Source organism: Calliphora vicina, chromosome 3, assembly GCF_958450345.1.
Source record: "Calliphora vicina chromosome 3, idCalVici1.1, whole genome shotgun sequence".
Taxonomy (NCBI): Eukaryota; Metazoa; Arthropoda; class Insecta; order Diptera; family Calliphoridae; genus Calliphora; species Calliphora vicina.
The window spans coordinates 38,441,502-38,467,886 of NC_088782.1; the positions used below are offsets into that span (position 1 = coordinate 38,441,502).

General features: G+C 32.6%; 2 protein-coding genes across 2 annotated transcripts; both read right to left on the reverse strand.

Moving 5' to 3' along the window:
• Positions 1–17,987: 17,987 nt before the first annotated feature.
• LOC135953440 (serine/threonine-protein kinase atg1-like) lies at positions 17,988–19,667 on the reverse strand. Its single transcript, XM_065503346.1, has 3 exons — positions 19,577–19,667; positions 19,198–19,317; positions 17,988–19,029 (listed from the first exon to the last, which is right to left on the reverse strand). Exons 1-3 carry the CDS (start codon positions 19,650–19,652, stop codon positions 18,131–18,133), a joined length of 1,095 nt encoding a protein of 364 aa, XP_065359418.1. The 5' UTR covers positions 19,653–19,667; the 3' UTR covers positions 17,988–18,130.
• A 4,596-nt stretch (positions 19,668–24,263) lies between these two features.
• On the reverse strand, positions 24,264–25,803 carry LOC135954778 (uncharacterized). Its single transcript, XM_065505010.1, has 2 exons — positions 25,672–25,803; positions 24,264–25,575 (listed from the first exon to the last, which is right to left on the reverse strand). The coding sequence occupies exon 2, from the start codon at positions 25,514–25,516 to the stop codon at positions 24,338–24,340; it is 1,179 nt and encodes a 392-aa protein (XP_065361082.1). The 5' UTR covers positions 25,517–25,575; positions 25,672–25,803; the 3' UTR covers positions 24,264–24,337.
• Positions 25,804–26,385: the final 582 nt, after the last annotated feature.

The window sequence follows — 26,385 nt, forward strand, 5'->3', positions numbered from 1 at the left end:
CGCCTCGAGAGGTTGTTAATAGCCTAAAATTAGAAATAAGTACCCGAACAGTTAGCAGGCAGGGCAAATGAGGCTGGTCTTGGTTGCTATCGTCCTGTGAAAAAAAACACTCATTTCTAAAAAGAACTGTTCTGCTCGTCTACAATTTGTCACGGAACATTTAAACTTGTCGATACAGAAATGGAATACTGTCCTCTTTTCCGACGAATCCAAATACAATTTAAGAGGCAGTGATGGGAGAACATTTGTAAGACGACCAAAGGGAAAAAGATTAGATCCAAATTACACAAATAAGACTGTAAAGTTTGGCGGTGGCAATATTATGGCATGGGGATGTTTTTCAGGGCAAGGTATGGGCCCAATTCATATTATAAAAGATACCATGACAGGTATAGGATACAGAACCATATTAAACGATGTTATGTATCCATACGCTGAGGAAAATATGCCCCTAGTTTGGAGATTCCAACACGACAACGACCCGAAACACACCTCTAGTAAAATAAGGACCCAAAATTACACCAGGAAGGAAGATTTATCGGAGGCGGTTATAAGGGAATGGCAAAATATTTCAAAGGAGACCATTGACTCTTTAATTGGTTCAATGCATCGTCGAAGTTATAAAAATAAGGGATACCCAACAAAATATTGATTTATTGCAAAGTTTAGACCATATTTGTTAAAATAATACCTAAGTTTCCATTGTTTTGTCAACCACTGTATATTCTGGATCCTTATAGATAGCGGAGTCGATTAAGCCATGTCCGTCTGTCTGTCTGTTGAAATCAACTTTCCGAAGTCCCCAAATAACTTACATACACAATTCATAAATCAATATCTCCAGAATTCTTCCGGCTTGGTTGCTATTTAAAATCGAGAAAATTGGTCCATAAATGGCTGAGATTTGAGGAAAAAACCAGGACAACCTCGATTTTTGACCAATTTTTTTTTACCTATATCTGGATTACTAAGTCATTAATATAGACAATATGGATATCTAATGATAGATATTTCAAAAACCTTTGCAATGATGTTTATAAGACCATAGTAAGTTGGACCTACAATGGGTCAAAATCGGGAAAAATATTTTTTAACCCGATTTTTTTTTTCACAAAGTTTTTTTTCGCTAAATATAAAAAATTATTAAAAAACAAAAAAAAAATGTTAAAACTTAAAAAAAAAGAATTTAAAAAAACAATTCGAAAAATTTTTTTTCAAAAAAATTAAAAAACAACTTTGGAAAAAAAATAAATTTTGTTTACCTAAAAATATTTAAAATTTGTATTTTTAAGTATAATTTGGTGAAGGGTATATAAGATTTAGTTTGTTTAGTTTTCCCTTGCACTAACTAAATAGAAAGACTTTCAAGGACATTAAACTAAAGAAACTATTAAACTCTTAACAATAATTTACACTAACCAACAATAATTCTTAAATGTAACTAATGGAATTACAAACAAAGCTAAACCATGAACTTAAAACATACCACCATCACTTTACAGTTCTTTTTTTAATTTAAGATGATTTAAAAATTTAAAAAAAACAGTCTCAATAAAAACTCATATTGAAAGTTTATATTTATTTACATAAAAAACACTTTTTTGCAAATAAACATAAAAACTTAATTCGTTCCTGCATCATCTGTGTTGCTGCTTGAGTACACGATTAAAAGACCACAGTTATGGGTGGTCCTTCTCTTATAGTTTATTTTTTTTCTCTCAAATTTTACGTATTTTTCAATAAAATTTTTTGTAAACAGCTTTTTGTCAGCTTTCGAAAATTGCATAAAAAATAAACAAATTCAACGAACTTTTGTATAAAAAAAAATCAAAAGCTAAAAGAAAAATAAACAGTCATACAGCTGCAAAATCCATGACGAATCGGAATTGACATTGAACCGATATTCATGGTTTTAACACTCATTCAACTTTAACAACAAAAGAGACAAAATGTGAACACACTTTACAGGCAGGCAATAACAAGAACAACTGCTACAACATCGCCAATAATCCGAAAAAGCCAATCAGCCAAACAATATAGGCAGGATTTTAAAAGAATGTAATCGAGGTTATACACAGATAATCCGGTAGATGATAGTAAGGATTTAACTTGAACAGAAATATTCTATGATAAGGGTTCTCAAATATCGGAACACTCCAGTTGAACCCGATGAACTAATTTGAGCAAGTCTTGAGTTTATAGTAGAGAAAGGAAGAAAAAGAGGAAAATCTTTAAAATATCCCCTCCTCTCTCATCAACAAACTAATGACACACTTGACGTGTGTGAAGCAGAATTAAATGAATTTGATTTTGAATTAGTTGGTGGATATGTATGTATATTATATTCCTTGTTGGCAAGGTCTGGACTTTAAAGCGTGTGAGACAAAACTTCCCAACCACTTTATTCTAAATACTTTTTAACAGATATTGCAACATGTGGCTGAGCGTCATGATGATATATGCGGTTTCATGTATGGCCGCATATTCTGGATGTTTTTCGGACAATGCTCGCTTCAAACGAATCAGTTGCGTTCGGTACAGGTTCCCTGTAAAGGTCTGGTCAGATTTCAGCAGCCCTTAATAGATAGGACCCTTTTGCTCCCGCCAAATACAGAGCATTACCTTATCGCCATGGATATTTGGCTTTGGTGCCGATTCGTCTGGTTGGTCGGGCTTCACATACGATTTCTTACACTTCAGGTTATCGTAATGTATCCATTTTTCATCATATTCGGTACAAAATCGATTATCTTTTATAGCGATCAAGAAGTAGTTCAGATATACAAAATAAAATGTCAAGGTCTCTCAACTTCAATTCATGTGGCACCCAATTTTCATGCTTTTGGATGAATCCTGCTGCTCGTAAACGTTTTGAAATTGCTGATCGACTAACTCCCAATGATTTTGCAAGCTCTTGTTGAGTTTTACAACAATCTTATTGGCTGGCCTGGGCGATATTTGTCTTCCGTGACAAAATCACCACTTCTGAACCGAACAAACCATCTCTCGCACGATGTAACCAATGGAACATACCCATATTTCTGCTAAAATATGGATACCGAGCCAAAGGAACTGTACATCTTTTGAGGCAAAGAACGAATCAAGCCTATATCGAATACTCTCATCTGAAGTAAAGAGTGATCTGCATCGATCGAAACAAATAGTAGTCGGACGGGGCAAAGTCTGGACTATAAAGCAAGTGAGGCAAAACTTCCCAACCACTTCGTTCTAAATACTTTTTAACAGGTATTGCAACATGTGGCCGAACGTTATGATGATTTGGCGTTGTGATGATTCAAATGAATCGGTTGCGTTCCTTGTGATGGTCTATCCAGATTTCAGCAGCTCGCATTAGGTAGGACACTTTTGTTCCCACCAAATACAGAGCATTTGCTTAACGCCATATATATTTGGCTTTGGTGTCGATTCGGCTGATTGGCCGGGCTTCACAAACGATCTCTTCGGCTTCGGGTTATCGTTATAGATCCTTTTTTCAAGGTTTCTCAGCTTCAATTCGTATGGTACCCAATTTTCCTGCTTTTGGATGAATCCTGCTGCTCGCAAACGTTTTGAAATTGCTGCTTGAGTAGCTCCCAATGATTTTGCAATCTTGTGTTGAGTTTGACAACAATCTTCTTAGTCTTCAAACTCTTTTGGCTTCCATGTCAAAATCGCCACTTCTGAACAGAACAAACCATCTATTGCACATTGAAACCGGTCAAACACATTCACCATAAGCTTTGTTAAGTAATCGTTGTGCTTTAGCGGCACTTTTTTTTGCAAATTAAATAAGTAAAGCGAAACTTCCCGCATATAAAGCTTTGTTGGCACAAAATCCAAATTTATATATTAAGAAGTCAAATTTATGATGAAATGATATTTAAGTGTTACATAGGAATGAAAGACTACATTCATTTCCATAAGTTTATGTAAGTCGTTTCTCGATGAATCGTTGCTAGCACTAGAAATAATGAAATCAACATACGGACAGACAGATATTCTGAAACATACAAAACATTTAGTATAGAATGTCTGGCTGGTTTTTGTTTGATCACATGTGAACTTATTGAAGTTTAACGTGTTGTTGCAAATTTTGTCTTTATCCCCATTCGACAACAATAAAGTTAAGGTGTGTTCTTGAGCTTGACTCTGTTGTATCTGTCTGCCTGCCTGCGACTCAGCCGGCTCATGACTCGTTTACTATTATTGTAGGCTAAAAAAAAAAGAAGCAAACAAAAAAAAGAATCTAAATAAAATCAAAAGCAACAACATTAAACTAAACGTAAGAAAAGAAATCAGTTAACGCAATGCAACAAGAATTCTTACCATTTTTTGTTATTGTTGGTTTTGTAGTTGTCACTAGGTTGCATGCATAACCATACATCTAGTTGTAGAGTTGCATATTTACACCCATATGTGAGTGTGTGAAAGATATGTTGCCATTGTTGTTGTTGTGCAGCAACCTCCAATTGTTTTTATTTTTTTTTTTTTTTTACAACAATATTTATGTATTGTTGTCGCTGTTGTAATTGTACTTGTTGTTATTGTTTTGTTCAGCCAACCAACCAGCCAGCCAGTCAGCCCCACCATCACCAGCAAACACTGGAGTAGGAGTCATGTCATTTAAACACCTGGATCCACAAATGTGGAAAAATATGCATTAACAGCACTACAACAACAAAAACAACAACCAGCTAAAGTTTAACAATAACAAGATCAAAAACCGCGTCAAGAAATGTTGTAAAATTAAGAATATTCGGTTTGAAAGAATTTAAAATGTGCTCTATAGCAATTTGGAAGGTGTTTCTTAGGAAAATTTATGGAATATGGAAAATGACAGAAATATTGGGTTTATTACACTTAAAAATGTGGGAATTACAATAGATGGCCTATCTTTTGAACGCTGTTTATGTTTTTAATAATTTATATTTTATTTTGAAGGGTATATATCTGTCATATATTTTCACTTAATTATTGAGTTATTTTCTTTGCTTCGAACAGGTCGAACTTTGTATGAACAAAGCGTCATATGCGGGAAGTTTTGCTTGACTTCTTTAATTTGAAAAAGAAATGCCGCTGAAGCACATCGATTGCTCACCAAAACTTATGGTGAATGTGTTCCATCGGTTTCAACGTGCGAGAGATGGTTTGTGCGGTTCAGAAGTGGTGATTTTGACACGGAAGACAAAGATCGCCCAGGCCAGCCAAAAAAGTTGGATGCATTACTCCATGAAGATTGTTGTCAATCTCGACGAGAGCTTGCAAAATCATTGCGAACAACTTAGGCAACAATACCCGAAGCGTATGAGATCATATGTGAAGCCCGGCGTCCTATATATTATGAGCTGCTGAAATCTGACCAACTCATTACAGGGAACCTGTACAGAACACAATTGATTCGTTTGAAGCGAGTATTGGTTGAAAAACGTCCAGAATACGCCGCCAGACATGAAACCGTAATATTCCATCATGACAACACTCGGTCACTTGTTGCAATAGCTGTTAAAAACTATTTAGAAAGAAGTAGTTGGAAAGTTTTGCCTCATCCGCATTATAGGCCAGATCGTGCTCAGTCCGACTACTATTTGTATCGATCGAAGCAGAATGCTTTCTTTGGAACAGAGTATCCGATATTGGCTTGATTCGTTCTTTGTCTCAAAAGATGAGCAGTTCTTTTGGCTCGGAATCCATTTGTTGCCAAATAGATGGGAAAAGGTCATAGATAACAATGGTTAATACTTTCAATAAATTTATATTGTAAAAATGTTTCAAAATTAAAGTCATACACCCAATACTTTTTCCATATTTTACATAACAGTATTTTCTATAGAAAATCTTGTCTGTTACAGTTGGTCTGTAACAGTATTTTCTATAGAAAATCTTGTCTGTAACAGTATTTTCTATAGAAAATCTTGTCTGTAACAGTATTTTCTATAGAAAATCTTGTCTGTCACAGTATTTTCTATAGAAAATCTTGTCTGTCACAGTATTTTCTATAGAAAATCTTGTCTGTAACAGTATTTTCTATAGAAAATCTTGTCTGCAAGAGTATTTTCTATAGAAAATCTTGTCTGTAACAGTATTTTCTATAGAAAATCTTGTCTGTAACAGTATTTTCTATAGAAAATCTTGTCTGTAACAGTATTTTCTATAGAAAATCTTGTCTGTAACAGTCTTTTCTATAGAACACCTTGTCTGCAAGAGTATTTTCTATAGAAAATCTTGTCTGCAAGAGTATTTTCTATAGAAAATCTTGTCTGCAAGAGTATTTTCTATAGAAAATCTTGTCTGCAAGAGTATTTTCTATAGAAAATCTTGTCTGCAAGAGTATTTTCTATAGAAAATCTTGTCTGCAAGAGTATTTTCTATAGAAAATCTTGTCTGCAAGAGTATTTTCTATAGAAAATCTAGTCTGCAAGAGTATTTTCTATAGAAAATCTTGTCTGCAAGAGTATTTTCTATAGAAAATCTTGTCTGCAAGAGTATTTTCTATAGAAAATCTTGTCTGCAAGAGTATTTTCTATAGAAAATCTTGTCTGCAAGAGTATTTTCTATAGAAAATCTTGTCTGCAAGAGTATTTTCTATAGAAAATCTTGTCTGCAAGAGTATTTTCTATAGAAAATCTTGTCTGCAAGAGTATTTTCTATAGAAAATCTTGTCTGCAAGAGTATTTTCTATAGAAAATCTTGTCTGCAAGAGTATTTTCTATAGAAAATCTTGTCTGCAAGAGTATTTTCTATAGAAAATCTTGTCTGCAAGAGTATTTTCTATAGAAAATCTTGTCTGTAACAGTATTTTCTATAGAAAATCTTGTCTGTAACAGTCTTTTCTATAGAAAATCTTATCTGTAACAGTTTTTTCTATAGAACACCTTGTCTGTAACAGTCTTTTCTATAGAACACCTTGTCTGTAACAGTCTTTTCTATAGAACACCTTGTCTGTAACAGTAGTTTCTTTATAAAATCCTGTCTGTAACAGTAGTTTATTTATAAAATCTTGTCTGTAACAGTTCTTTCTATATAAAATCTTGTGTAAAACTATATTCTCTATAGAAAATTTTGTGTATAACAGTTTTTTCAATAGAAAAAATGGGTATAATAGTATTTTCTACAGAACATTTTGTATATAATAGTTTTTAGTCCTATTTAGTGTCAAAAATTTCTTGAAAGTGGTCCAAATCTATACAAATGTTTCATGTTTAATATTTACAAACAACAAATGAAATGAAAACATTATTATATCGTCACATTGCTGTAGTATGCTTGTAGTTTTAAATATTTTTTAACACTTAACATGACAAAGGTCTCACAGCAAAATAATTTTACTAGTAGACCTAATGAACTTTACAAATTTCAAGGCGTGCTCATAAAAAAAGAAAACTAATAATTTGTAGCTAAGGATTGAAGTAATTAAAACAGAACGTTTGAACAACAATCACTTTTTTAGGAGACATACTGTTGTTAGATTGACATTTTTTATGACAGAACTGCATATTAGAGATAATAACGAAGGAAATTTATTTTTAAAAACAAATAAGAAAGTCATGCTTTACCTATATAAACATATAACTTCTTAAACTTTTGGTACTTTCCAGAGCTTTCCAGAAAGTTGCCATTCAGCAATTTACAAATCAAATGGCGTTTCACATGTTGTGAATAACTGGCTTTAAGCACAAATGATTCTTGGTGATTCCATAATTAAATCCTTATTTGACACGACTTTACCTTATTCGGAGGTGTAGACTTAGGGTCAATAAAAACAATGTCACAAAATTTGGTACACAGAGAAAACAGCTTCATTGTGACAAACGAATTGGTTCCCAACCGATCGGACATTATTACTTACAAAAATGATTTATACATCAATATATCGGCAATTCTTTCGGCTCGGTTTATATTTAAATTCGAAAAATCGGCCCACAAATGGCTGAGATATGAGGAAAAAACCGGGACAACCTCGATTTTTGGCCTATTTTTGATCTATATCTGGATTACTAAGTCATTAATATAGACAATATGGATATCTAATGATAAATGTCCATTGCAACGATTTATATAAGGCTGTATATAGTATGTTGGACCTACAATTGGTCAAAATCGGGAAATATATTTTTTAAAAAATTCAAAAAATAAAATTTTAAAAAAAATTCAAAATTACGGGAAAAAAATCTTTTTTTCTTAAGTCAGGGAAAAATATTTTTTAGCCTGAATTTATTTTTCACTATAATTTAAAAAAATAATTTAAAAATAAATTTAAAAATTTTTTTTGACATAAAATTTGTTCCACTAATAATAAAAAAAATAAATTCTTTAAAACGTTTACGTATTTTAACGTGTAATTTGGTGAAGAGCAAAGCCGAATATAGCTCTCTTACTTGTTTATTTTTTAAAAGCGTCAAATATTTATTATGGAATGTAAAACGTTCATTTGCTTTATTTATGTGCCAGATTTCATTGAAATAGTTAAATCGATTTAACATAAGTCGATTCTAAAACCCTTGCATTCTAGAATTTTGAAAATACACTGTTCCTAGAAGTACAAACAAAACTTCCCCAAGTGGATTTATTAACCAAATTTTATACCTCTTTTGCTCCACTGTCAATTAGGCAAACGTACAGTATGTGTTGCACGCTTAATTTAATTGAGCATGTTTTTCATTCAGTTTGCCAGCATTGCAAGCAATTAATAAAAAAGAAAAGTAAGAAATTGTCACATAAAATTGCAACTGCAATGCAACCGCAAACTGAAAAAAAGAGCAAACAAACAAAAAAATAGCACAAACATATTGGACGTGACCAATTTTTAGCACAATTTTTTTTTTTGTACTGACAAACACACCAACTCAACAAAAAACGTTAAACTAAATTTCGCTCAGTAATTGAAGCAGTTCTATTTCAAGTATGGAATGTATCCACAGTAATAAATATTGGGTAGGAGAGAAAAGTAAATTCCAATTAAAAGCAACAAGTATTTTGAATACTTTAACAAAATGCATATTAGATTTGAACATTTACTTTTTCCCTTAACCATTATTGGAGTCTTGAAAACCATTTTAATTAATTTAGTTACGCACGTGCATAATTTTAGTTTTTTTTTCTATGCTGTGCCACTTTTAAGATGTGTAGTTTTATGACCAAATGCTGTTTTATGACATCCTGTTTTAATGAGAAACACTTGCATTATTACTACATACGTTCTTTGTAAACTAGTGCATGAATGTGTTTTAAACACAAGTGTCCCGATACACTATTTTGTGTTGTTTGCAAGTGCAGCATGACAAAGGCCCAGCATGTAGCATGCTGCTTGTTGCCATACATTTCAAAACTCTGTTGTAGATTTGTTTTGAATTTGTGTTTATTTACTGCAGCATTTTGAGCTGCAATTGTTGGTGGGTTATTTTTTTGTTAGTTTCCTTTGTAGTACAGGTTTATAATTTAAAGCGGAACTTTTATAGAAAACATAAAGTAACGTGTGTAATTTCGCACTTTTATGCTAATCCCATGTTTTGGTACTAAAGAAATAAAAAAAAAAAAAAAAAATGCAAACACGTAAGAATCTATACGGAAGTACACTGCGAAAAAATCAGAGTTTTGATTACATGCTTTTTTTAAATTGTGTTATACACACGATTTTCCATTGAAAATTCAGTTATACACACGATTTTCCATTGAAAATTCAGTTATACACACGATTTTCCATTGAAAATTCAGTTATACACAAGATTTTCCATTGACAATTCAGTTATACACAAGATTTTCTATAGAAAATACTGTTATACACAAGATTTTCTATAGAAAATACTGTTATACACAAGATTTTCTATAGAAAATACTGTTATACACAAGATTTTCTATAGAAAATTCTGTTATACACAAGATTTTCTATAGAAAATACTGTTATACACAAGATTTTCTATAGAAAATACTGTTATACACAAGATTTTCTATAGAAAATACTGTTATACACAAGATTTTCTATAGAAAATACTGTTATACACAAGATTTTCTATAGAAAATACTGTTATACACAAGATTTTCTATAGAAAATACTGTTATACACAAGATTTTCTATAGAAAATACTGTTATACACAAGATTTTCTATAGAAAATAATGTTATACACAAGATTTTCTCTGGAAAATACTGTTATACACAAGATTTTCTATAGAAAATAATGTTATACACAAGATTTTCTCTGGAAAATACTGTTATACACAAGATTTTCTCTGGAAAATACTGTTATACACAAGATTTTCTCTGGAAAATACTGTTATACACAAGATTTTCTCTGGAAAATACTGTTATACACAAGATTTTCTCTGGAAAATACTGTTATACACAAGATTTTCTCTGGAAAATACTGTTATACACATGATTTTCTCTGGAAAATACTGTTATACACAAGATTTTCTCTGGAAAATACTGTTATACACAAGATTTTCTCTGGAAAATACTGTTATACACAAGATTTTCTCTGGAAAATACTGTTATACACAAGATTTTCTCTGGAAAATACTGTTATACACAAGATTTTCTCTGGAAAATACTGTTATACACACAATTTTCTATAGAAAATACTGTTATACACACAATTTTCTATAGAAAATACTGTTATACACACAATTTTCTATAGAAAATACTGTTATACACACAATTTTCTATAGAAAATACTGTTATACACACAATTTTCTATAGAAAATACTGTTATACACACAATTTTCTATAGAAAATACTGTTATACACACAATTTTCTATAGAAAATACTGTTATACACACAATTTTCTATAGAAAATACTGTTATACACACAATTTTCTATAGAAAATACTGTTATACACACAATTTTCTATAGAAAATACTGTTATACACACAATTTTCTATAGAAAATACTGTTATACACACAATTTTCTATAGAAAATACTGTTATACACACAATTTTCTATAGAAAATACTGTTATACACACAATTTTCTATAGAAAATACTGTTATACACACAATTTTCTATAGAAAATACTGTTATACACACAATTTTCTATAGAAAATACTGTTATACACACAATTTTCTATAGAAAATACTGTTATACACACACTTTTCTATAGAAAATAGTGGTATTCACAAGAGTTTCTATAGAAAATAGTGGTATTCACAAGAGTTTCTTCAGAAAACAGTGGTATTCACAAGATTTTCTATAGAAAAACAGCTATACACAAGATTTTTTATGGAAAAACTGTTAAACACAAGATATTCACAAGGTATTCACAAGATTTTCTATAGAAAATATTGGTATTCACAAGATTTTCTATAGAAAAACAGCTATACACAAGATTTTGTATGGAAAAACTGTTAAACACAAGATTTTTTATAGAAAATAGTGGTATACACATATTTTTCTATAGAAAATATTGTTATACACAATATTTTTTATGGAAAAACTGTTATACACAAGATTTTCAATAGAAAATACTGTTATACACAATATTTTATATAGAAAATATTGTTATACACAAACTTTTCTATGGAAAATACTGTCATACACCAGATTTTTATAGGAAATACTGTTATACATAAAATGTTCTATAGAAAATAGTGTTATACACAAAATATAGAAATAGTGGATGTCTGACTTAAAAATTCGGGATTTACAAAAGGTGGCATATCTTTTAAACGCTGTTATATGTAATTTTGAAGGGTACATATCTGTAATTTATTCTCACTTAGTTATTTAACATTATAGTGTAAACAACATATTATTTTTTGCGTCGAATTTTGCGCCAACAAAGCGTCATATGCGGGAAGTTTTGCTTTATGGTGAATGTGTTCCATCGGAAGTACTAATTTTAACACGGAAGACAAAGAATTGCAGGCATTACACCATGAATATTATAAGAACTCGCAAAATCATTGGGAGCTACTCAAGAAGCAATTTCAAACTTTTGCGAGCAGCAGTATTCATTCAAAAGAAGGGAAATTATGTACCATACGAATTAAAGCCGATAGAGTTTGAATGACGAAATAAAGTTTGAACGCTACAAAAGAAAATAATTTTTACAATAACCCGAAGTTATTGTTTATTTTTTTATTTATTTTTAAAATTATAAATGAAAAAAATTTTATATGTAACAAAACAAATTAGTTTGTAAAAAGAATTCTGAGTAAAAATATTTTTCCCAATTTTGATCCATTGTAGGTCCGACTTACTTTGGCCTTATATACGCCACTGCAAAGATGTTTGAAATATGTATCATTAGATATCCATATTGAGAAATTTCCTTTTTTTCACCCCACTGGATCCGCGCCTGCTTTTTTTCACTCTTGGTCAAGGGTATAAATCTGTTGAAACAGAATTCACTACAATATTATTTCTAGTGTACAAATGTCGGTAAAATGTCTTTTTACCAAAGACTCTACTTACTACCACATACTTGCCACTAAGAGAAAAGAATAGAAAAGAACAAAATAAAACAAAACAAATCATTAACTAACCATAAAAGTGTTAATAATGTTTCGCATACCTTTAGTCAACCATAACTGAAGTTTTGTTGTTTTATTTTTTCATCTTTAATGCCATGTTAAATTCCTATAAATTCCCAACCCATGATGATACACCATCATATTATACCATATCGTTTGTGTCTAAGCTGCCTGGTTTGCCTGACTATCTTTGCAGTCATTCAGTCAAGTTGACGTTCTACCTATGTTACCATCAACGTTATGATAATAAAGACAAGATTTAATAAAAATAGAAATACCCGTGTAACTTTTGTTTTGTTGTTGTTCGCTTTGCCATTTTTGGGTTAAATGCAAATTTAACATCTTTAACACATTGTTGAGGCTGCTTAATCATCTTCATCATTATCATCATGTTCACCTTTTAAACATGCATTTTGTCTCGTTGTAGCTGCTGCTGTTGTCTTGCCTTCTTGTGAGTTTTTGTGTGTGTGTTTATTTGCACAAGTGCAACATGCCACATGCATCTTCATTGTTAGCTGTGCTGCATTCTTTAACGTTCAGGTGTTAAAATTCACATAATTTTGTTAATGCGCACACTGTCGCTTTGTTAAACCAAACCATCATCCATCCGTCCGCAATATCTATTTAGAAAGAAACTCTATTAATTTTAAAAGAATTATCTGCATATTTCTTTTCGCTATAGAAATATTCTGGGATGTTTCTCGTGTCGATCGTGCAAACACTTGTTGTTCATTTATTGGATTTTTTTGTTTGGGTTTTCATGTGACTTTTGAGGAATTTCAATCATTTAGTATTTGTTTGTGCAAGTGTCTTTTATGTATTGGGAAAAAAGGGTTTTCCCCTTAAACATTTTCAATTCATTAGATGCAAATGCTATTTATATTTTTCAGCATCTTTTGTTGTTTAATGTCGACAAATGTCTTTGTTAAATCTCTAAGATAATTTTATGAAAAGCCGACAAAATATATTTGTTTGTGGTCAGTATTTGTTGTGGCACCTTTAGAGAAAACCTTAAAATCTGGATTAGCAGTTAGGGGCGGGGTCTTCTTATACCCTCCACCACCAAAAGTGATGAATGGGGGTATATATTGAATGTATGACTTAAAAATGCAGTAATTTTTGCTTTGCTTCTTTCTCCGAAGCTTATGGTGAATGTGATCCATCGGTATCAACGTGTGGGAGATGGTTTGTTCGGTTCAGAAGAGGTGATTTTGACATGGAAGATCGTCCAGGCCAGCCAAAAAAGTTAGAAGACCAATAATTGGATTCATTACTCCAAGAAGATTTTTGAAAAACTCAACAAGAGCTAGAAAAAGCATTGGGAGCTACTCAAACAGCAACGAGCTACTCAACAGCTGGATTTATCCAAAACCAGTGAAAATGGATACCATACAAAGTGAAACTGAGAGATCTTGAATGACGAATTTGTATGTCTGAAATTCCGCTTGAACGTGATTAAAAATGGATCGATTACGATAACCCGAAGCGTAAGAGATTGTATGTGAAACCCGACCAAACATCCGAATCGACAACCAAGGCAAATATCCATTGCGCTAAGGTAATGCTCTGTATTTGGTGGAAGCTAACTGAATTGTTTGAATCCTCACAACGCCAAATCACCACAACGTTCTGCCACATGTTGATTCGTTCTTGGCCTCAAAAGATGAGCAGTTCTTTTGGCTCGGAATCCATACTTTACGAGAAAGGTGGGTGTGTTCCATCGGTTTCAACGTGCGGGAGATGGTTTGTTCGGTTCAGAAGTGGTGATTTGGACACGCGGCCAGACATGAAACCATAATATTCCATCACATGTTGCAATACCTGTAAAAAAGTATTTAGAATGAAGTGTTCGGGAAGTTTTATAGTCCAGATGATGCCCCTTTCGACAACTATTTGTTTCGATCGATGCAGAATGATCTCTCTGGTATACGCTTCACTTTGTAACAGAGTATACAAGTATTCGTTCCTGGCCTCAAAAGATCAGCATTTCGTTTGGCTCGGAATCCATATGTTTCGATGGAGGGATTGTTTGAGCTGCTTTTATGCTATTGGGAAAACTATACTCTCGACTTCTATTTAGTTTCGGTCTTAAAACAGTAATTATTCACCTTATATGGACCTCCCTGAAAGATTTTTCTTTATATCATTGAACCACCTGACAATAGGTAGATTATGCTGTATCCAATGACATATTTTTGATAGCCAAATGTTCATGCAATACCAGAGGAAATAACTCACAAATATAACTCAATTTGCGGGTTCCTGTGTAATATTGAGGTTTTTAGGATAGCCAAGCGGCGTTAAAGAGCTCTAGAATTTCGCAGACAACACGTTCGGCCTGTTGGTAATTGACACTTAGTCCTTTGATTTTGACCCACTAAGAGAGATCACTTTGCATGATATCACTGATGGTGGGAAAGAATTAATCTTTTACTCCAAGTCTCTCGAGTTCATCCCTGATCGCCCTAGTTTAAATAATATTAAAGGCCCCTTCTATAATTTAAAATGCCGCCAGCGTATATTTTGTATAGAATCCTTGCTCTATATAACCGTCGACGTCATAAACTGCTCTCTCAACAAATTTACTATTAAAGTAGCTGCTGTGCTTTTAAGAATGATCGGTTTTGCCTCAAAAATGAGTAAACACCAGTGAATGTTTCGATTTTTTTAAGATCATGAAAATCATTATAGTCCGACTTAAATATTTTTTTTAGAACCAAATCTATTACTCAACTCAATCTCCAACAAACCGAAACTTTTAAATCTTAATTGACTTAATTGGAACCAGGTGCAAAAAGGTGAAGAGTGCCTTAGGACATTGTTGCCGGTTTAGATGTAAAAAAACAATTATTATAATACGATTTTATTGAAAAATATATCGAATAGATCGGGCGACTAAAAGTTAGTGAAACTTTGATTTAAAAAAAAAATTACACACAAAATTTCACGTGCTAAAATTATGACATCACTCACAAAACAGCTGACAGAACAAAAACTAAAAGTCAGAATGCATTTAGAACTTCGAGGGAAATGTTAAAAAAAACAAGTAAGAGTGCTATATTCGGCTATGCCGAATCTTATATACCCTTCACATTTGTTGTGGATGCATTATTATTTTTTATAATTAGTATATATGTATGTACATTGCCCACTTTCAGCGTACAGCATCCTAAATTTATCAAGAACACAAAAAACAACAACAACGCCAAACGAAACAAAACACCAAAAGAAAAAACAAAATACGCAAGGCAATGAAACCAACACACATCCAAACATACGTTTAATTGTATAAAAAACAACAACAACGCCAAAAGAATCAAAATACGCAAAGCATGCACATTCAAACATACGATTTGTTGATTTTTTGTCAAAAAAACCAACACACAACCAAACAAACGTTTAGTTGTATAAAAAACAACAACAACGCCAAAAGAAACAAAAAACAAAAAAAAACCAAATACACAAAGATTGCACACCCAAGCATACGTTTTGTTGTTTTTTTGTCAAAGCATGCAATACATTGTGTTTTTTGATGAAATTTTCAGAGGTTGTCTCGGATTTTTGCTCATATCTCCGTTATTTATGGACGGATTTTGCTGATTTTAAATAGCAAAATTCTCGAAAGTATGTCTGACAGAATTGTTGAAGATTTGGATCCCGGAGATATCTGGGGCCTTCAGAAAATTGATTTCAACAGACAGACGGACAGACAGACAGACGGACATGGCTTAATCGACTCCGCTATCTATAAGGATCCAGAATATATATACTTTATAGGGTCGGAAATGAAAAATGTAGAAATTACAAACGGAATGACAAACTTATATATACCCTTCTCACGAAGCTGAAGGGTATAAATATACAATTACTTTTTGAGATAATTGGTGTGTTTTGTAATGCATGCCTTGAGGCACTCTTGCGGGTTAGAGGGTCAAAAAAATCAAATAATTTTGTGGTGTTTACTCTCTTTTGAGGCTCACTGTATATACATCCCTTAGATAATAAAGCTCTAATATGAAATTATATGGTTTGGAAGTATTTACCGCCTATCCCATCTTGTACCATGTGACAATGTGTTCTAGTCTGGCTACAGATCGTATTGAAAATATTACTCACAATCCTGGTACCTATATCCCCATAACTCCATAAAAAGAGTTTCCGATCTTTTCGAAAGTATTCGTCAGAAGCCTGATAACTCATTGACATAGTCAAAGTACTAACAGTAATATATCAGTGGAGACATTTTCATAAAAAATCTATTTTAAGCCGATTTTTAATCTCAAAATTCCCTGATCGAACATTTCGGTTGTTTTTTGCTACGGGAAATGTTACCGTTCAGGATAGTTCTCCTTTAAAATACAAGTGAATATGTAAAAACGCTTTTCTGTATCTGAATGTTGGATTATCACGGAGTCGATTAAGCCATGTTCGTCTGTCTGTTGAAATCAATTTTCTGAAGACCCCTGATATCTTCGGGATCCAAATCTTCAATAATTCTGTCAGACATGCTTTCGAGAAGTTTGCTATTTAAAATCAGCAAAATCGGTCCACAAATGGCTGAGATATGAGGAAAAAACCAGGACAACCTCGATTTTTGACCTATTTTTTACCTATATCTGGATTACTAAGTCATTAATATAGACAATATCGATATCTAATGATAGATATTTCAAAGACCTTTGCAATGACGTATATAAGACCATAGTAAGTTGGACCTACAATGGGTCAAAATCGGAAAAAATATTTTTTAACGCGAATTTTTTTTTCAACAACAAAAATTTAAAAAACAAAAAAAAATTTAAATTCAAAAAAATAAAAAAAAATTTTAATTTAAAAAATTTTAAAATTTTAAAATTTAAAAAAACAATTTGAAAATATTGTTCACTTAAAAATATTTAAATTTTTTATTTTGAAGTATAATTTGGTGAAGGGTATATAGCGAATATAGCTCTCTTACTTGTTTTATATTCAAAAGTACTGTAGTAGTAATATTCCAGAGACATGGCAAACTGAAGCAATCCTAAAGACTCAATAATTTTTCGCTAAAGTATTTTCTATAGAAAATCGTATGTATAATAGTATGAAAAGTACTCTGAGGTTGACAAATTATTATGTCGATAATATATTGATACCGAACTTAACTTTACTTTACCACCCTGATGCTGATCCTTTTATCTGGTTCATTTCGATCAATGACATCTACTTGGAAACACCCAATCTATTCGACTTTATTAATTAGGCTGCTCATCTCTAGACCTAACTATTTCCTTCTTAAGGGGACCCTTTAAAAAATTTTACTTTTCACTATTGGTTATTCGATAATCCTTTTTGCTGAACCTTTACTCTGTAACTTTGTGGACATAAAGCAACTGTTCCCCGGAATACATTCTCAGGATAGCCCTAATAGCGCCAAAATTCTTTCAAACACTCGCCCACTATTTCTTCACAAGATGCCTCTCTCCTGCTGTAGAAGACGTTAGGTCTCTCTGATGATATGTATATTCAAAAGCCGACAACATTTTCTTTACATCTAAAAAATCATTTTGTTATAATTTATTTACATTTAACTAAATTAAATACAAAAAAATACTTAAAAACAAACCACCATAAAAATAATTTAAAAATATCATATATATTTCCATATATGTAAATAAGAAATTGTCAATTTAAATTATTACAACTTGTAGAATTAATCGTATTCACGCTGGATGTTAGCTGAGCAGAATTATCCGTTAACGGCTCGATCGCACTAGTGTTTCGAATGTCCAGTGCAGCAACCGAGGGTGCCAAAATATTCAACACCATGTCACACATTCTAGCACGAAACTGAAGATTTTGCAATTCGGACATTTTCTTCATTTGTGGCAGAAAACTAACCAAGAAATTATAGTCAGAGTCACCAACATGATCTAGTTTACTGGAACGTGTTATATCTTGTCGGGTGGATTTCATTAGCTTTTGTTCCTCTCGGCCCAGATCTTGCAAGAAATGTACTTGATCATCGCTGCGTTTCGAACATTTACAGTTGGGAGATTTTGCAGTAGGTGCCGTTTGATGCACTTGTTGTGGTGGAGAGTTACGCTCCAGGGGATTGTTCATTGAAAGCGTGGCCGATAAACGTCTGGCCGCTTGCGGTGTGGCTATATTTTGAAATTCTTCAAAGAGCATATCATTGGCAGTATCATCTTCCTCATCCGCTGTCCGACCATCAGCTAAATGATTTAATTCTTGCTCCATATTATCGTGACTGGGTTCTAGCTTAATATCATACACACTATGGTAATTGTCATCATTGTATATGCTGTCATTAAAATGCTCATTATCATGATTGTTATCATTTGAATTCGAGTTGGTATTTTCATGCTCCACATTATAAGAGGCGCATTGTCTGTTGTCACCAATGAAACTCATGCTGGCAAAATAGACCCACTTGCTGTTGTAGTTGGTATTGGGATCGTATTCACCAATTAATTTATCTCGCTCAATGCGACGTTCTGAGCGTCTGACTTCGGCACGATAAGCATCGCGTAAATTTTTCCACTTGCGTTTGCATTGATCAACTGTAAAGTAACATCAGCACAATACACAAACAGTTATATTCACACGCACACATAGTAATTGCAAACAGCAGCAAATGAAATGACGACAAAGAATTAGTAAAATATAAAGTAAACAAAATAATTAATATTAAAGAAGTTTGTTGTTTCCAAAAAATAAAAAAAACCTACCATCAATCCCCACATTTTGTGCAACCTCTTGCCACAGTTTGGGTATACAGTGACGGCCCTTATGGTCCCCATGAAGCACATTCCACAGAGCGGGCCTCTTATATACTTCAGCAATTAAACGATGTACATCAGTAATGCGCAGCCCATAGCACAATTGTGCAGAATCAAATCACACGTATTCTTACGCTCTTACATTTTAGTAGTCGTTGTCCACTCAACGAGACAACTAGGAATACGCATGAGCACTGGTGTATGACTTTTTCTTTATTTTTTCAGTTTTTGTATTTGTGTGTTTGTAGGTGCACTGAATAAAATAAAGAATTGAATGTGTTGGTGAGAGTAAGTGTATTGGTGAGAGGATTTATTTTTGCGAACCTCTGATGTACATCCATTGCGTTTGGAATTTTTCGCTCAACTAAACTCGTTTCGTCCAACTGCGTTTCAAGCACAAACATTCAATTGCCAGCCAACGAAAGACGAAATAAACAAACGAAAAATAAAATTAAACAAAGCGAAAACGAAATGTAACGAACAAATTCTCACACACACACAAGTAAGTAGCTGCTAAAAAAAAAACTTAACGAAACTGAACAACTTTTCTACTCAAGCTCTCCCGCTCTCTTTCTCTCTCTCTCACTGTATGCCTGTTGTGTGTGTGTTTTTTTTAGTATAGACAATTAATGTTGTTATTGTTTTTGTTTGCTGATTTGTTGTTGTTCAACTAATAACCTCAGAGTTGGTGAAATTTGTATGTACAGATGTGTGTACATTTTTAAGTATTATTTCAATCGATTTTTTATTATTTAAAATTGCAAAAGAAGACCTCCATAAAGCAACAATATTTCATAGTATTGCTGGAATCCAAAAGATAAACTTTTTATATCAAAATATAGAAAATATATCTTAAAAAATAAAAGTTTTCAGGAGAGCAAGAAAAAGAAATTGAAACAAGTGTAAAATATTTAATAATTAAGCATTTTAAAGACAAAAAAATTATATCGAGAAATAGGAAAATAATTGAATATACCATTTTCAAGTGTTCAGAACATCATAAGAATATCAAAACAGCTTTCTAATCCAGATGTTTGCCACATCCTCAGATAAGTACACAAAAACCCAAGGGTAGCGCCCCAAAATTGGCGCATGATCTCGCTAATACTTCGGAAAAGCCCGTTCATCCAAAAAGTACTTTACGAAAAAAACACTAATTAGTGAAAAAAATAGACGACAGATATTAGAATTGGCAAAATAAATTCAAAAGAAAAGGCGTGGAATTCTGGAAAACTGTTCTTTTTAGAGACGAATCTAAAACGTTATAGGAATTTCAAGTCAATATAGGGTAAGTGCTCCTAAGTCCGGCATGTACCAGTAGTCGGCATTTTTGTTTTATTAAAACTCAAATAAATAAGAATAATGGCAATTATGTATTAAAAAAGATCAATTTAGCTTTATAAATATGTACTCTAAAAATCAAGGTTATATGTACAATTTCAGCAGTGGAAAATCAGTGCCGACTATAGGCAAATGTCCTCTTTTTGGTAAAATCTGTAAATTTCTTAATTTAAATGAAGAAATATTAAAACTAAACTTAATATATTTAAAACAATACAAATTATTGAATTGTAATAACTAGTCATCAGTACAATAGCAAAAATCACACACTCATGGCCGGTAGATTATAAAGAAGTAAGGGTCTTAAACTGCCTCTAATAGTACATTTCTCATATATTTGGAAAATAATCTGATCATTAAGGGTATCATTAAATAGTGCTTCAAAATACCTTTAATATGATATATAATATGGTATTTAGCATTATGAACCAAAAATGTATTTTTGAATTTATATGACAGTACTTTAGAAAAAGTGATTTTAGCGAAGCCTGTGTTCGATACACCCCAGAGTTTAAAGTCCCTTCAAGCGGTCGAAAGCCAGTAATACAGAAAAAATTAAAAAGGATAAACAGTTACTCGGATCTTGACTTGTTCCTAAATTTGTCTCCAACTGTAAAGCATGAGGGTGGCAATGTGATGGTTTATGGTGCAATAGGAGCAGCTGGACTTGGATATTTGGCCTTTATTGATGGTAGAATGCAAACTCTATTCAAGAATGGCTGCTCTGATATTCTCCGCGGCAGCTCAATAGCCAGACTTAAACCCTATCGAGCATGAAGCGAAAAAATTGGGAAATTATAGAATTACAAATATGGATACACAAAGAGAGCATCTACAAGTTTAATTAAGCTTTCCTGGATTTTCACAGGTTTAAATTATACTATACAATAGAATGAAGCATGGTAATCTGTGGGTATTACAGTCTTTAAATTTTGTAAATTAATCGGTCAAGCCCGACCATATAATACCCTACACTAAGTAAAAGAGCAAAAACATTTTTCTTTTAAAATTTCAATAATTTATATTTTTGAGTGATTTTCTGAAGTGGGCCTTATATGGGGGCTATGACCAATTATGGACCGATCACCATGAAATTAGGTCGTGTGATTTGTGTCTATATGAAAGTTTACTATGTTGAATTTTGTGAGTATACCAACATTTTTAAGCGATTTATGCACGTTAAAGTGATTTTCGGAAGCGGGTCTATATGGGAGCTATGACTAATTATGGACCGATCGTAACAAAATTTGGTGCCATGAATTTTGTGGAGATACATTTATAAATTAAACATTTATGACCGATAAAGTCCAATTTCGGAAGGACATTTGTATGGGGGCTTGGTGAAATAATGGAACGATTTCAGCCAGTTTCAATAGGCTTGGTCCTTGGGCCGAAAAAATAATATGTACCAAATTTGATCGAAATATCTTCAAAATTGCCACCTGTACTCTGCGCACAAGGTTTACATGGACAGCCAGCCAGCCGACCAGACGGACGGACGGACATCGTTTAATCGACTCAGCAAGTGATTCTAAGTCGATCGGTATACTTTAAGGTGGGTGTTAGACTGATATTTTTGGGCATTACAAACATCTGAACAAACGCATAATACCCTCCCCACTATGGTGGTGTAGGGTATCTTATATATAAATAGGCCACACGTTTTTTTGTGGTACACTTTTAAGTATGTTATTGTCCACCAATATTGATGAAACCTATATGGTTTAAAAGATTATTTTCTCTAGATGTGCACAATATAAATTTTTTTTAAAATTCTTTCCATAAAAGTGTTAAAAAGCGGTTTAAATTTGCTTGAAAAACAACAACAACATGTTTATGTACATCTAAATACACGTGTATTTGTAACTGTATAATTTTGTTATTAGTGGTCGAATTTTGACCACCAGGCGATCCTAGTAAATATAATTTTTTACAAGTAAAGTATACCGATCGACTTAGAATTACTTTCTGAGTCGATTAAACGATGTCCGTCTGGTCGGCTGGCTGGCTGTCCATGTAAACCTTGTGCGCAGAGTACAGGTCGCAATTTTGAAGATATTTCGATTAAATTTGATACATATTATTTTTTCGGTTCAAGGACCAAGCCTATTGAAACTGGCTGAAATCGGTCCACTATTTCACCTAGCCCCCATACAAATGTCCTCCCGAAATTGGACTTTATCGGTCATAAATGTTTAATTTATATATGTATCTCCACAAATTCCGCTCCAAATAAGTTTTATATACACAAAATTCATGTCACCAAATTTTGTTACGATCGGTCCATAATTAGTCATAGCTCCCATACAGACCCGCTTCCGAAAATCACTTTAACGTGAATAAATCGCTTAAAAATGTTGGTACACACACAAAATTCAACATAGTTAACTTTAATATAGACATAAATCACACAACCTAATTTCATGGTGATCGGTCCCTAATTGGTCATAGCCCCCCGCTCCCGAAAATCACTCAAAAATATAAATTATTGAAATTTTAAAAGAAAAATGTTTTTGCTCTTTTACTTAGTGTAGGGTATTATATGGTCGGGCTTGACCGACCATACTTCCTTACTTGTTTTATTTTAAATTTACACCATACAAAAACAAATTTTCATGAAAATCTAAGAAGAATTGTTGATATGGGATATTGTGTCTACTTTTTACTCCCGAAAATCACTCAAAAATATAAATTATTGAAATTTTAAAAGAAAAATGTTTTTGCTCTTTTACTTAGTGTAGGGTATTATATGGTCGGGCTTGACCGACCATACTTCCTTACTTGTTTTATTTTAAATTTACACCATACAAAAACAAATTTTCATGAAAATCTAAGAAGAATTGTTGATATGGGATATTGTGTCTACTTTTTAAATGAGTATAAATATTATTGAAAAGGAATCCTCGTAGAAAACATGTATATTTATACAATTTTGGCAAATATGATTATAAAATCGTACCGTCAGTTTTTGAGATTCGGTGCATTTTTCCTATCTGATGTTCGGATATAATACGGTAGCTCAAGAACCATAGCAGGAGGTCTAAATACAATTTTACACAGTCTTAGCTGAGGAGTTACTGACGGCATTTTCATTTGCAAGGATTCATAGAAGGAATGGTTGCTAGTATCCTTACCTCTATCTGACTATGTACAATTTTCAATGGTTCACGAGCTATCGAATTATTTCCAAAATAAATTGTTTCCAAGCCATTGTGCGGCTATTTTGTATGCAGGAATGAACTTTAAATTTGGCAACACAGCTTGCCATCAAATGAGACACGAAATAAACGAATGAAATAAAGCGAAAACGTAGAAATGAGAAATACACACGATGTTTGTTAAATTAAACGAAAATAATGTTCTCTCTCAATCTGCTCTGTTTGCCAGCGAATTAAACGGAAATAACGAAACAAAACTCAAACATACACAAAATAACAGCCGAATTAAACGAAAAAAAACTCTGTCAATTCTCTCCCTTATTTTTAGTTTGCATGAATTTGTTTTTGCCATCAGAGCTGGTTATTCACACTTTTTTTTTTTAAATGAAACAAAATTTAAAAATGACTTACCTTCTGTAAATTATTCAACTGATTTATAAGTTTTATAGCTGTCGAATATAGCTCCCACATTTAGAATTATTACAATAACTTCTATTTTTTTTGTATTACCAGACATTATTTATTAATTAAACATAAATTTTAATAATATTTTCAATTGATGATTTTCTTAAAATATTAAAGTCATAATACTAATTTAAAATATTATTCGAGATAGCATCCTCCGTTGTAGAATCAGATGTGTTGGCGGCTAGTGAAGTGGACAAAATAGTCAACATTAATTCGGACATTTTGGCACGAAATTGCAAATTCTGCAGTTGGCACATGGATTTCACATACGGCAAAAAGCTGATCAAGAAATTACAATCCGGATCACGTATCTCAACCAAAGCTTTCTGATGTAAATGTTTATTATTTTCCAGCGGCTTAGAGGTATTAGCGTTAAGAGATGTTGTTAAAATATTCAATATTAAATCGGACATTTTGGCGCGAAATTGTAGATTTTGAAACTGGGACATTGATTTCATGTGTGACGAAAAACTAATGAGAAAATTATTATCGGGATCGCCAATATCTAGGGGTGGCCTAGTAGGAATTAATAAGTTTTCTGCTGCTATTGCGTGATCGTTTAAAAAGTTAGAGCGTTCAGAAGGTTTGTTACCTTTTGGTTTAGGTGTTGAATTCTTGTCCATAACTCGTAGTTTCTTAGCTGGCGGTGATTTAAGGGAATTTTCTTTACGGTATTGTTTGCCATGAGAGCTATTACTCTCCTCGTTGTCCATGGGGTATATGTCGGCCTCAATTTCAATATCAGGCTCTATCTTAATACACATATTGTCTACATCCTGAAACTGAGGATATGGAGAATGTTTGCTGGATTCATTATCATTGGAACTGGATTTATCTTCATTGCCACAATGATTCGATGTTGTAGATCTCATTAATAGCTCCTCTTTGTCCGAATCTTCTAAGAAATTTATTTGATAGTAAGTACTTTTAGGTTTTGCAATATAACATGCTGTATTATCGCTGTCATTTAGAGAGGCATTACGTTTTATAGCATCGAATCTTCTTAGGGGCGGTGGTCCCAAGAGTGTTGGCCATTGGATTTGTAACTTATTACTACGTTGATCACCATGATAGACGCTGCTAATTTCAGAATCTAACTGAGAATTTTCATTGTTATGGAAATTTGAGCCTTGATCGGAATCGTTATCGTTTGATTTATAGCCTTTAATGCTACGTGGTTTGGTGCCCAACTCAAGAAATTTCATATGCTCAAAATACATCCACTTGCTGCCGTAATTTTTATTGGGATCATATTTACACTTACGTATATCCCTATCAATACGATGCTGAGAACGTCTCATCTCAGTACGATAGGCATCACGTAAATGTTTCCATTTACCCTTGCAAGCCTCCACTGTAACTGTAATAAACCAAAAAAAATAGATAAAGAAAAAAACAAATTTAAGTACCTACAATATGTATTATATTAATTTGAATGTAAACTAAGTTAAACTACCATCTGCTCCGACACCGCTGGCAACTTCTCTCCATAAATCTGCTATTTTTATACGTGATCTCTCTATGTGTTGGCAATCTTACGTATTTCAGCGATTAAACGAAACCTGTCCATTGCCTTTGATGGTTCTCGCAAAACTAAACTATAATGTTCGTTCAAATTTAACGAATACAAATGTGTATTCGTCATCTACAACAATCAACTTCAAAATACAAAAAAAAAAATAAAAAAAACATCAACAACAAATACACACACTCACCTACATACAATAACAAAAATACGAACAAAAGCGAACATGAAGAAAACATATTGTGCTGTTATAGATGGCACATTTTTTTTACATTTTCTTTTCATTTCTCATTCTCTTTATATGTGTGTACTAAAGTGTCAGACAGTAATGCTATCTTGTTGAAATTTATGCTGAAATTAGCGCTTTTTTTAACGGGCAACAGCTAAACTTATACAAATCAATAAAACATTGAAGTTGTATGTATAATAATTCATTCATTTGATGTGTACTGACTGTATCGTTAATTTAACTTTGATTTTATTATAACATTATATTTTGTATTTGATATAACACACCTACGCTATAAGAATAGTTGCCAAAGTTGTGCAAATTTTTACAAAATTGCTGGTAATTATTTCCATTTTAACTAGAACTGATCAACGGATAGCAAAAAGAAGAAAATTTTTGAAAAACTCACAAGCATT